At 41.7% G+C, this 13887-nt stretch overlaps 1 protein-coding gene across 12 annotated transcripts in view; it reads right to left on the reverse strand.

Annotated features, from left to right (window-relative positions):
- The window catches only part of tspoap1 (TSPO associated protein 1), a 307699-nt gene that overhangs the window by 39415 nt on the left and 254397 nt on the right, over positions 1-13887 (reverse strand). For 9 of the 12 annotated variants that reach the window (XM_078548561.1, XM_078548560.1, XM_078548566.1 and 6 more), the window contains 4 exons: positions 8040-8191; positions 6693-7166; positions 5477-5902; positions 2863-3036 (listed from right to left, as the gene is read on the reverse strand). In XM_078548561.1, coding sequence (XP_078404687.1) covers positions 2863-3036; positions 5477-5902; positions 6693-7166; positions 8040-8191 — 1226 coding nt within the window. The remainder of the gene's footprint in view (positions 1-2862; positions 3037-5476; positions 5903-6692; positions 7167-8039; positions 8192-13887) is intronic. The other 3 variants (XM_078548568.1, XM_078548567.1, XM_078548559.1) reach the window with 1 other exon arrangement.

Raw genomic sequence — 13887 nt, forward strand, 5'->3', positions numbered from 1 at the left:
ATTACTTCCCTTGCTTCTCAGCAGCTTGGAAGAAATTTCATCTGGGCTTGGTGATTTATCCACTTTCAAGATGCTGAACACTAATATTTTCCCCCTCTCTATGAGTATGTTAACTAATATTTCACACTCCTCGCCTTAATTACAATATCTGCCTCACCACCCCCCATTTTGTGAAAACAGCAATAAAGTATTCATTAAGAACCATGCACCTGTCTAATGCCACCACACACTTGACTTTTTTGATCTCTAATCAGTTTTACTCTTTCCTTAATTATCTTTTTGCTCTTTATGTATTTATAAAACATATTTAGGTTTTCATTGACTTGACTTGCTAATATCTTTTCATGCTGCATTTTTGCTTTCAGAGTTTTACTTGAATTTCACCCCGGCACTTTTTATACTTCTCAGCGGTATTGAGCCCTTGGCAGCTGACTTTTATGCCTTGTGCTACTCTGTATGTCTTTAAAATCCAAGAGGTTTAGATTTAGGAGTCCCACCCTTTGTCATAATGGTAACATATTTATTCTTAACCCTTTCTACCTCCTCTTTGAATGCCTCTCACTGCTCTGACAGTGTTTTGCCTACGAGTAGATGTTTCCAGTCTATTTTTGCCAAATCACGTCAGCTCAGACCATCCTCAATTTAAAGCCTTTACTCTTGGTCTATATTTATCCCTTTCCTTAACTACACCAAATCTAACTGAATTATGATCACGAACACCAAAGTTCTCTCCCACTTATATCCCTTCCACATGCCCAGCTTCATTCCTTAAAAGTAAGTCCATGACTGCCCCTTTCTCTTGTTGGGTTTGCTTTATCTGGTTAAAAAAGCTCCTGAATATATGTTCAGATTTCTGTGCCCTCTATACCTTTTACACTAATTTTATCCCAATTAATATCAGGCTATTGAAATCCCTTACCATTACCACTCTATTGTTTCTGCACTTCTCAGTAATTTGCCTGCATATTCGTTCTTCTTCTGACAGTTTGGAAGTCTACAGTATATTCCCAGCAGTGTGATTGTCCCTTTTTTTTGTTTCTCAGTTTAACTTTTTAACATTTGATGATCCTTCCAGCATATCATTCCTCCTCATAGCTGCAATTGTTTCTTTAACCAATATTGTGACCACTTACTTTTTTATCCCCCTTGCCATCTTGTCTGAAATCTCTGTAACCAGGAACTGCATTCCTTCCTTTCTTTAAGCCACATTTCAGTAATCCATGATATCATACTTCCAAAAACCACCTGTCCTAAACTCATCTGCCTTAATTATTCATAGATTACTTGCATTGAAGTATATACCAATAATCACTGAACAATTCCCTTGTTGTTTATTTTCCAGCCTTTGTTTCCTCAATGTTCCATATTTGCTTATTAATATTTTGCCTTCTATTTCCAACTTTGCTTCTCTCCCTTCTGAATCCCAGGTTTCCATCCGCTGTCATGTTAGTGTAAGCCCTCCCCAATCACATTAGCAATACCTGCACCTCCACACATCCCCTGTCAAATATTTGTCCCAGCCCTGTTGAGGTAGAGCACTGGCACACACTGTTTCACACTACGTGGTGCATTTAGCCATTGAGACAGGGCATTAAAATATTTTGCAATTTTTGAACAGCCCAATTGCTCACTCACATCTGTTTACGTGTCATCATACAGGGACCTGGGTCTGCTGGTGGTTTTAAACACTCCTATATTGTTGATAAAATCACAAGTGTTAAGTTCCTGAAATCTATATGTGAAAGCAACTGCCTATTACATGGAGGTAGCAGCACCTTCTCACTGTACTGGCAAACATGCCAACACCTGGTACATCTCCAGTCTCCCTTTATATACTTTAATTGCGTTGTTAATATTCTTTCAGACCTCTTCTGCAATGTATATTATCTATTAATGCTCACTCATTTTTCTCACTCCTACGCTTCCACTGGCTCAATTCCCCTTCTACAGAGGATGGGGTGTCCTGCTCTTCCCTACAGTACACAGGATAAGGTTTACTGCTGCCACCGCACCACCACACACGTCACCAGCCCCACCCCTAGCCATATAGTGCACAATATCCACATTTATATGAACAGCTGAAAATATAGGTCCAAACATTTACCTTAAGAAGACAGCCCGTGCAGCAGTGCTGCTCTCAGACCTTGGGCTCTGTCCTTTTAAAAGCAGATGACATTATTGAGGTTGCGTTTAATGTGTTACCATCAGAAACTGAACAAGGCCCCACATTTCAGACTCTCACAAACCTACAACAAATGCCACAGTTCCTACAGGTTCAGATTGTGGGGCTAGCAAATGCCAATGTCCCTCAGGCTACACACCTGGAACAGGTTCTGCTTCCAAGGTCTCAATCCACTAGGGACAGGGCAGAGAAGGTTTTTCACTCCTCTGTTCTGGGAAGCATTATAACTTTCACGGTGGTAGGGTCTCTGCAGGGCAACAATCATTATGCAATATGAAGAGTGCTGTGACAATTTTGAAAATCCTGTAATATCTAAAAATGTCCTGGTATTTGTGGCCATGTGATAGTTTTCAGAATGATAAGTGGGGGTCACTATTGACTTTTATTCAGATCAGGCTAAGATGAGTCTATCCTATTAATGGAGTGCCTTACAAAAAAGATGACGACTATAAAACTGATTCCATTCATTTTGGCTTCAGTCTTAATAACTGAAGGGCGATTGTTTCTCGTGTGCATTGTGACTTACCCACCTCTGACCTTAGGAAAGAAGTCAGGAAGGGGAAGAAAGAGGTACACCAATTAATCAAAAGAAAATAAATTCCAAGCCTCAGTCTGAGTTCTTCACCTAGTAGCAATAAATTCAGAATGGGCATATCCAGACAGTTGCTTGAGATCATTACCTTTAGCAAGCTATCCCTGGTCAAACTGCAATATTGTTGTTGTACTTCTTCATTTATCTGTGTGTCTGATCCCAGCTCTTCTTCATCCTCCTCCATGATATCTGAGAGGTCTGAGCCTCGACTGCTCTCTAAGGGGTAATCTTCATTCTCATGATTCTCGGCTTTATCCATCTGCTGAAGTTGAAAATAAATAAGAAAGAAAAAGCCAGCGCACAAAGTATGGCAAGTAGCATTTGGTTTACAGCGAGTGTGCTGTGTATTCAGAAAGGTGATAGGAAATTTAGTGAGAAGCAGTGTGGTGCTCAACTCCAGGAACCCACAACCATGACATTTAGCTCCCCTTCCCAACAACATCGCAACACAGTGACAGAAAAGGGAAAATCTATGCACAATTTCAGACATCAGACCTAGATTTGCCTGATGTGAAACTGCTGCTTTAATTTTCTCCCAGAGCCTTATTAGTCAAGCAGGGCAGTTTGGAGGCTAGAAAGCCATCAGTCATTGTCTTGACACGATGGCAACTTCACTTCTCAGCAGAATGGCAGAAGCCTTGGGGTTGCTAGCAGCTGTATGGGCCCTGAGATTTGTATTTGTGCCTGGGGAGGCATTGCGAGTAGAAGTTATTGTGACCACCGGATGGGCACTGAAGGCAGGATGCTCCATAAGTGTGTGCCATAGGCTGTCTACATGGTGGTGACAGAGGTATTCCGTGCAACCTCCACCATACTAAAAATTACCAAACAATGTAAAAAGTGAATGGTCAAGATAAGCCAAAGCTCTGATGCCAAGGCATCCTCTACCACTCATACAGCTTCATTCACCTCTTTACCTGTCATTATCTTTCAGCACGAGTATCAGGAAAATTAATTTCAGTAAAGGGCAATGTTTTCAAACTCCCATCCACCTTCTTTATTTAAAACTATTCTGAACTGACTTTGACTGCTACAAAGGTTTCTGCTATGTTTTAAGGAGATTTATTTTAAAGGCACATGGCACATTCACCTCATATTCTTGTTATAATTGACCTCATATGGGGCAACGTTCCATGACTTGAATAAACCTATCATATCATCATCTTACCCTCTAAAGAAAAAAGCACATGTGACCAACATCATAAGAGACAATTACTGAAAACCCTGGGTCTAGAAAGAGGTGTTAGATTTAATAAACAGATGGAAAGGGGATCCTGTAGGACAGGGCAGAGGACAGTTGGCAAAAGATTAATAAATGCTTCTCACAGAGTTTCTCAAAAAAGTAACTGACTTCAGTGGGATTCTTTTGTGTGTTTGAGAGCAAAAACTGAAATAGGCCTAAATTTGAATTGTTGTTAATAATTCTACTTCATCTTTCCTCAAAATCTGTCATAATCCTTAACAGGGAAGCTTTCTCTTCATGCCAAACAAACTTGTGTTCTATTGTTAGTGCAAACTCCAGACTAGAGACACTAATTACATCAATTTGAGAAATCATTTTCAACACCCCCTCGTGTTTTTATTCCTAGGCAATGATACTGGACAGATAATCTCTCCTGCTAACTCTTGCCTCTGCATCCACATGCTCTCTGACCTATTTTTACTTAAGGGACAACCTTTGTTGCTTGACAGTTAACAGAACTGAGATTTGGAGCTCATCATATGGGGAGTGACATTTGCCATTCCACTCTTCGATGCAGCTCATTGCGCAGTGTATTGATGGACCAATCAATTCCAATCCCTCCATCCAGTTTGTCACCAACTTTGCAGCCTTTCAAGCATTATTGATGTCATTGAAGTAATCTGCACTGTCATTTTGCGGTGATGTAAAATCAATTGTGGGTGCCTGAACTCATTTTGTTTTTAATCGCTGAAGGGAAAATCTATTTTAAACATCCCTCACAAGAAGAACTTTAATACAAAAATAGAATTTTTTGCATGTTGGAAATCTGAATAATAAATTGTATTAAAAGACCTTTATTAATAACTAAATCACATTAAATTGCACAGTGAAAAGCAGGAATGTTAGCATACATTATCTGGCAAACAAAGGCAGCTGGCAACAAGGACCAATCTTGGGTTGCTATGGGATCAGCAGAACAGAGTGGTATCACTTTCAGACAGGTCTAGTTGTGTTTCTTATTTAGTCCATACATTGGTGGTTAAATAAAGATAATCTCTGTGAGAGAGTACACCCGTGAGCTTTTGTTAAAGTGGACTACAAGTCCATAAGACATCAAACACCCAATGCAGGAGGTGTGAGAGGCGTTAATAAATTTTTGCATTGCTCAAAATCTGGTCCACATTTGAACACAAGTCATAGGGTGAAAAGGCAGGGCCCAATTTGACCTGACTTCCAACAATTTTATGTCCATGCCTACTAGAAACTTGAATGCCTCCTCACCCAGGAATGCTACTCCCATTATTGAAGCTTTCATCCCATCATTCAGGCCTGGACTTGAAACAGGTCCCATGGATAAAAGGAATTGCCCAAAATGAAGCAGCATCCAGATTTTAACTACCCCTCACCTTTGCTGCATATGTTTAATTTTATACAACTGAGACACTCATTTTACTAATATCTTATTAATGCTATGTTCGAAGAAAGCATCAGAGGATCACTGATTTTACTCTTTACGAACCTTAAGAATCTCTTCAGATCTGAGCTCGCTCTGCTCAGTCATTTGCTCCTCCTCCGGAATGTGTGTTTTTTCTTGCGTTAATTCTGAATTAGTCAGAAATTCCTCAATAGACGGCACCCTGATATTACTTGGGGAAACATTGTCCTCTGACTCTTGTGAAAAGGTTCTAGCTGATGCTTCTATACTTCTGGTGGTCTCTATCTGCAGGCCATTTGAATCACTTTCCAGAATTTTCTCAACAGAATCTTCTTTAGCGTATGTATTACAGACATCGGGATCCTCCTTCTGCTCAGAGTCCACAAGAAAATCCTCAAGTGAGCCAATTGGCCTCTTCATTTGAGTATTTTCCAAATCTTTTATATCTTCTTTTGGTTGTTCCTCAACTTTGTCCTCCTCACAACAATTGAGCAAATCTGCAGCACCGTCCTGCAAACAGATCAGTTGATTAAGTTAACTTTTGCTGACACCAACTTCTGGCGCTTATTAGATGTTCCAAATAGTCACATGAAATTTCCGAATTTCACAGCTGGATGGAAACATTTTGATCTCAGTGTCTTTGAGATTACCCATGGAGACCAGGCAAATTGAAACCAAAGGTGCTTGAGCATTAATCAATGAGAATATATTGCCACTAGCCCAGTTATTGAAAAACAAGATTTGCACTTTTCACAACCTCAGGATGTCCAAAACTAATTACAGCTAATGATGTACTTTGGGAATGGTGTCACTACTGTAGTGTAGGAAATCAGTTGTCCCCAACAAACCATGTACTGAAGCCAGGTTCTCCCCAAGCCAGTTACCAAAACCAACATGTCCCTTAAAATGAGTACTGAAACCAGCCACACTCAAACAGGCAAGCTGCCCTGCTCCTGCAAAAACCATGCATGGAAAGCCACCTTCTCTGCCAAACCTGAGAGCCCCTCCCTAAACCAGGCATTTGAAAACAGTCTCTCCTGCAAACCAGCTACCCCAAAATAAGGTCAGTCAGCTCAAACCAGTCTCTAACCCAAATTAGGCAACTGAATCCAATTACCAAAACAAAAGGAGATAACTTCACTCTTAATGCTTTTATCCCCATAATGGAACATTTGATGCTTTCCCCTGATACAATGCTATAAAACTCCACTTAATGTCAAAGCTGTTACAGAGAAGTTTATTACTTTGACTGCCTTGTGGCATGGTGCACTGAAAACAGCTGAACTCAAGCTCCACCAACCTTCAAATTGTCTTCCATTTTGGTATTTTCTCTTTGAACAGGTGCTGGTTCTTCAAAAGTTTCACTTTTTGAATTTGGCATTGCATCGACCACCTGACTCGGAGTCTTAAAAGCAGGTGGAAAGCTTCCCTGCTCATTTCCATTATAGCTTGTGGCACTCTCACAGTTGAGAACCTTGTCAGAAGCCATCCCAGGCAAATCATCAGATTCAACCTTACCATCCACAATGGGTAATTCTTTACTGACTGGAAGACTATTGTCAGGATGGGCACATGCTTCAGGGGCAGTCTGTAATGGCACAGAGTGCAGAGGGAATGTAAATAGTGTTCGAGGGATTTTGACAGGGCTAGAGTCTGCTGATTCACCGTAAGGAGACATGGTGCGAACAGTAAGTTCCTTAGAAATCTGGAGAAGCTGAATCTGGCTGGGTCTTACTAGCACACTGCCAGCTGTGGGAGATGCCACTTCAATAATCTGAGAAGAAATCAGAAAAGGTTATATTGCCCTGAGAAACTCAGGTTAAGTTACATCAAATCTTGTCTATTTTTCATTTAATTAAAGCCACTGACATATGCATCAAGTTTTCAATGAGCCATCATTCAGAGTAAAGCAAGTAACCTCAGTTTGCAGAGTGTATGTCCATTTTCTATCACACAACATTTATTTTCTGTTAGTCAATGCAGCATCCAATGAACCGCGTTAAAATTGGAATTGGTGTAGGCTACACAAGGATCTGAAGAGTAATGTTCAGCAATGAAGTTTGCTTCAAACTGCAGTGATACAACTGGGGCCATCCATAGACACAATTATTTGGGAGAAGCACAGGAGAAAACGTGACATTTGGAGGAGAGGCCAAAGGGAGCATTATCAATGCCAAAATTATTCATGGATGGATGTGCATCACTTTTATTTCCCCAAGTAGTTGGCACCTGTGGGGAAAATTGCAATGGGTCACAAATTAGCTGAAGTTAACAACTTTTGATTGTATCCTTTGTTCTCAGTCATTCAGCCAGTAATAAACAATATGCCACTCCACAACCCAACATGCTAATTTGAACCGAGTTCACATACTTACTTAGACGACATCAGCTGAGCACTGATTTTGCTGATTCTCAGTCACTGGGCAGCATGCCATACAATCCACAAGAGGTGCTGTATCCTCGGGACAGGATCACACTGTCCCTTCTGCTCAAAAATGGTAACTCCCATTGTATGATAGGTAGTGACATTGAGAATTGTGAAACTGAGCGCATAGCAGGGAGCAACAGGACAGTATGAAAGTGGGTTAACAGATATACCCAAGGTCAAAGTAAGAATCACTTACAGGAAATGCAAACAGAGTTTTACCTTCTGTCCATCAACATAGACAGCATATCCAGTGACTCGCACGCCATTCGAGGTCCCTGCAGCATCTATAGTCACTGGTAGCCAACTGATCAACACAATCCCAGGGGTGGGGCTTGCTTCTATCTGGACATCCAGTGGGGCATCAGGAGGGCCTGCATCAATAAACAGTGCCAGTCAGACAGGGACCAGTCAGCATTTCACAACTAGATCTATGCCACTTGCTACAGACACACTGGAATCTCCACCAATGTGCATAACTAGACCTGTAGCTGCATCACAATGGGACTAATTACTAGTCAGGTGCTGGGGCTCAGCTATTTAACATCTATATTAAAGAATAAGATGAAGGAACTGAGTGCAATGTACCCACCTTTGCTGATGATACAAAGCTAGTTGGGGAACTAAGCTGTGAGGAGGACATAAAGAATTTGCAATGGGGTCTCGGCAGATTAAGTGAGGAGGCAAGAAGGTAGCAGAGGGTGTGTAATGTAGGCAAATATGAGGTTATTCACTTTGACAGGGAGAATAGGAAAATAGAATTTCATTTTAAATGGTGATAAATGATTAAATGTTCGTGTTCAGAGGGATTTGGTATCCTCATACACAAATCACAGAAAGTTAACATGCAGATACAGTAAGCAATAAGGAAGCCAAATGGTTTGCGGCCTTTAATGCAAGAAGGTTGGAGTACAAGAGTCAGGAAGTGATGCTGGAATTATACAGGGCTTTGGTGTGATAACACCTGGGAACAGTAGCATAGTGGTTATGTTACTGCACTAGTAATCCAGAGACCTCAACTAATGCTCCAAAGACATGGGTTCAAATCCAACCAGGGCAGTTGGTGAATTTGAATTCAGTTATTTAAATAAAATTCTGGAATAAAAATCAAGTACAGTATCAGTAATGGTCACAATGAAACTAATGGATTGTCATAAAGGCTCAGCTATTTCACTGATGTCCTTTAGGAAAGGGAACCTGTCGTCCTTTCCCTGTGTGATTCCAGTTGCACAACAATCTGGTTGATTCTTAACAGCCATCTGAAATGGCCTAGCAAGTCAATCAATTGTATCCAAACCATGATGTAAAGTTGAATAAGAATGAAACCAGACAGAGTACCCGGCATTGACCTAGACACCAGACATGACAAAGGCACACCTGCTGCAGTCAACCCTGCAAACTCCTCCTCCTCTGTAATATCTGGGGACATGTACAAAAATTGGGAGAGCAGTTCCACAGACTAGTCAAGCAACAGCTTGACGTAGTCATACTTACAAAATCATACTTTTCAGACAATGTCCCAGACGTCTCCATCACCACCCCTAGCTATGTCCCATCCCACTGGCAGGGTAGGTCCACCAGAGGTGGAGGCATTGGGATCCCTCAACATTGATTTCAGCCCCCATAAAGTCTCATGGCATAAGGTCAAACATGAGCAAGAAAAAGTCCTGCTAATTGCCATCTACCACTCTCTCTCAGCTGATGAATCAGTACTCCATGATGAATGCCACTTGGAACAAGCACTGAGGTTAGCAAGGGCACAGAATGTACTCTGGGTAGGGGACCTCAATGTCCATCACCAAGGGTGACTCAGTAGCATCCCTACTGACCCAGTGGCTAAGTCCTAAAAGACAAATCTTTCAGAATAGCTCTGCGGCAAGTGGTGAGGGAAAGAACATTCCCTCGTCCTCACCAATTTACCTGTCACAGATGCATCTGTCTGTGACAGTGGTAGGAATAACCACCAAAAGGTTTCTGTGAGACAAAATTCCATTGTCACACTGATCATCATGTTGTGTGGCATGACCACCCTGATAAATGGGATAGATTGGAAACAGATCCAACAGCTTGTGTGCTGTGGGCAGAGCAGCAGGAGCAGCAGAATTGCATTCCACCACAATCTGTATATAACCTCGTGGCCTGGCATATCCTTCACTCTACCATTACCATCCAGCTAAGGGACCAAACCTGGTTCAATGAGAAATGCAAAGAGAAAGATGTTAGCATACCTAAAATTGAGGTGCCAACCTGGTGAAGCTATATCACAAGACTACATGCATGCTAAACAGTGGGAGCTGCATGCTATAGATTGAACTAAATGAGCCCATAACCAAACCATCTAAGCTCTGCAGTCCTACTATATCCAGGCATGAGTGGTGGTGGACAATTAAACAACTAACGAGGGGAGGAAGCTCCGCAAACTTCCCCATCCACAATCATGGGGGAGCACAGCATGTCAGTACAAAAGACAAGGCTGAAGGTGGTTGCAAAAACTGCAGCCTTGCTGTTTGTACTTTGCAGGGCTGACTGTAGTGGGTATGCCTTTGTCATGTCTGGTATCTACGTCGATTTTGGGTAGTCCATCTGGATTTATTCTTATTCAACTTTTTCATCATGGTTTTGATTGGCTTGCTAGGCCATTTCAGGTGGCAGTTAAGATCCAACCAGATTGCTGTGGATCTGGAATCACACAGGGTAAGGGCAACAGGTTCCCATTCCTAAAGGACATCAGTGAAATAGTTGGGTTTTTATGACAATCCATTTGTTTCATTGTCACCATTATCGATACAGTGCTCAATTTTTATTCCAGGATTTTATTTAATTAACTGGATTTAAATTCACCAGCTGGAAGGATTTGAACTCATGCCTCTGGATCATTAGATGAGGTCTGGATGACGAGTGCAGGAAGGAACATGATGGTTGAAAACTTCGAAGACAACTTCAGCCAAAAGCTTTTACTGAATGATCTATCTCCTGATATCTCCACCAGAACAAATGCCAGTCTTTAGCCAATTCGACTCACTCCTTGTGATACCAAGAAAGGGTTGAGCACATTGGATACAGCAAAAACTATGGGTCCTGACAATGTCCCAACTATAGTGCTGAAGACTTGTGCTCCAGAACTAGCCACATCGCTAGTCAAGCTTTTCCACTGATAACGCTGACATCTATCCAATAAAGTGCAAAATTGCCCATATATACCCTGTCCACAAAAGAAGGGCAAATTTAATTCAGCCAATTATCGCACCATCAGTCTGCTCTCAATCATCAGCAAAGTAATGGAAGGCTTCATTGATAGTGCTATCAAGCAGCAGTTACTCAGTAATAACCTGCTCACTCCTGCAGGTTTGAGTTCTACCAGGTTCACCCAGCTCCAATCCCTATTACAGCCTTGGTCCAAACATGAACAAAAGAGCTGAACTCCAGAGGTGAGATGAGAGTGACCGCATGATACCAAGTCAGCATTTGACCGAATGCGGCATTAAGGAGTCTGGCAAAACTAAAATCCATGGGAATCAGGAAGGAATCTCTCCGCTGGCTGGGATCATACTTAGCACAAAGAAAAATGCTTGTGATTGTTGAAGGCCAATCATTGCAACCTCAGGACATCGCTGAAGGAACTCCTTAGGGGAGTATCCTAGGCCCAACCATCTTCAGCTGCTTCATCAATGCTCTTTCCTCCATCATAAGGTCAGAATGGGGCATGTTCACTGATGATTGCACAGTGTTCAATTCAGTCTGAGCCCACACACAGCAAGGCCTAAATAACATTCAGACTCGAGCTGCTAAGTGACAAGTAACATTCGTACAACATAAGTGCCAGGCAATGATCATTTCCAACAAGAGGGGGTTCTAACCATCTTGCCTTAACATTCAACAGCATTAAATCTGCTGTAGCCCCCACATCCTGGGGGTCACCATTGACCAGAAACTTTAATCAACAGCCACATAAGTACTGTGGCTATAAGAACAGATTAGAGGCTGGATATTTTTTGGAAAGTGACTCACCTCCCGACTCCCCAAAGGTTTTCCACCATCTATGAGGCACAAGTCAGGAATGTGATGGAATAAAATGAATAAACCAAATAATCAAATAAACTAACCAAAAAAATGTGTGATGAAATATTCTACATTTGCCTGGGTGAATGCAGCTCCAACAATACTCAAGAAACTCATCACCATTGTTATGAAACCATGCTTTACATCAAAAAATGATGTTTGAATCTACTGGCTGGAAACGCCTAATTGAAGTATTTTTTAAATGATAAGACTAAAGCCACATTCCAGTGACTTAAGCTTGCAGCCAAAGATAGCCACACAATTTGTATCACTATGACCTCCACATTCCAACACCATTGAGATAGAGTCTACCGGTCTGCAAAAAACCCACCAAAGACAATGGCCTCAGGGGAATGTGAATGAACCACATCCCCATGTCATTAGCACAATGTCCAGATACTCCTCTGGGTGGAGATAAACCATTAAATGTAACCACTTGGACAATAGGACCCTGGCTGAGTGAAGGATTCCCAGACATGATGTAACCAAGCTACAATTGGAATATACTGGCCATGACCTTATTTGGATCCCTGGGCAGTTGGAGACATAAGGTCATATGACAATCCAATCTTTTGTGTGTGTTTTAAGCGCCTGCTTTCTCTGCAGAACAGAATAAGCAGCAGAGATGCTGAAGGCACAAGACCCAGAGTGGGCTCCTTCCTCCCTTTCTCTCTCTCTCTCTCTACCCAACTTGTAAGTTTTTTTTAACCCTGTCTGCTGATTGTGACTACTTCAGGTCCTACACACAGAGCATTTTGAAATAAGTCAACCCAGTACGACCATCTCTAGAAGAACAGATGAACCAATCGTCCACATCTTTAACTCGCTGCAATGCCAGAAGCATCAGGACAATTAAGTGAAAGCAGCAGGACTGTTGAATTCAGCCTGAAGCCAGCCAAGCCACCAGCCTCCATGAGCTGTATACCCCTTTAGTTTTTCTGCAATCTAACTTGCTTAATCTATTCTTCTCCATGCTGTAATTAATTTGTCTGTCTGCATGTGCACGCAGAAGTCAGGATGTATTTTACTATTTTACTTAGATCAGGTTATGTACAATAAAAGCTATCCTCTTCTTTGTTAAAATTCAAGAAAACATGTCTGATAAAACCTGTCTTTTATGATCACAGTGTGTAAACAATTGAACACTCACTGAATTGGCAAGTATATCCATTTTAACATCATTTCTGTTGTGGTCCAACAGGGAAAGGGAAAGGAGAGGAGCCAATCAACCCCTCCTCACATGATCAAAACACCATGGAGGACAAAGCAGCCTGCTTGACTGGCACCCTTTTCACTATGTTAAAGAATTACTCCCTCCACTACTGGCATACCTTGGTTGCAATGTTTACCATTTGCATGATGCACTGCAACAACTTGCCAAGGCTTCGACAGCACCTCTAAAACCAACAATCTCTACCACCTAGATAAACTAGGGGAGCAGGCACATGGGAATACCACTCCTTGCAAGTTCCCCTTCAACTCACAAATCACCCTGACTTAGAAATAGATTGCTGTCCCATCAAAGTCACTGGGTCAAAATTCTGTAACTCCCTACTCTAACAGAACAGTGGAAGTACAAGGTAGCGGCTCATCAACACCTTCTTTAAAGAAATTAGGAATGGGCAATGAGTGTTCACAAAAAAAAAAGTACCATGTGCAGTTTTAGCCTCTGCATCTAAGGAAGGATATACCTGCCTTGGAGGTGTTTGCAATGAAGTTTCACTAGCTTATTTTTGGGATGTGAGGGTTGTTCTGAGGTAGAATGTGCGGGCCTATTCTCACTGGACTTTGGAAGGAGAAATGATAATCTTATCGATACTCAGGAGATTATGAGGGGGTTGAAAGAGTAGATGCTGAGAGGCTATTTCCTCTGGCTCGAGAGTCTGGAACTAGGGGCATAGTCTCACGCTAAGGGGTCAGCCATTTATTGACCGATAGGAGGAGAAATTTCTTCACTCAAAAGAATTGTGCATCTTTGGACTTCTCTACCCCAGCAGTGTGTGAATGCTCT

The sequence above is a fragment of the Cetorhinus maximus genome, chromosome 9 (assembly GCF_964194155.1).
Source record: "Cetorhinus maximus chromosome 9, sCetMax3.hap1.1, whole genome shotgun sequence".
Taxonomy (NCBI): Eukaryota; Metazoa; Chordata; class Chondrichthyes; order Lamniformes; family Cetorhinidae; genus Cetorhinus; species Cetorhinus maximus.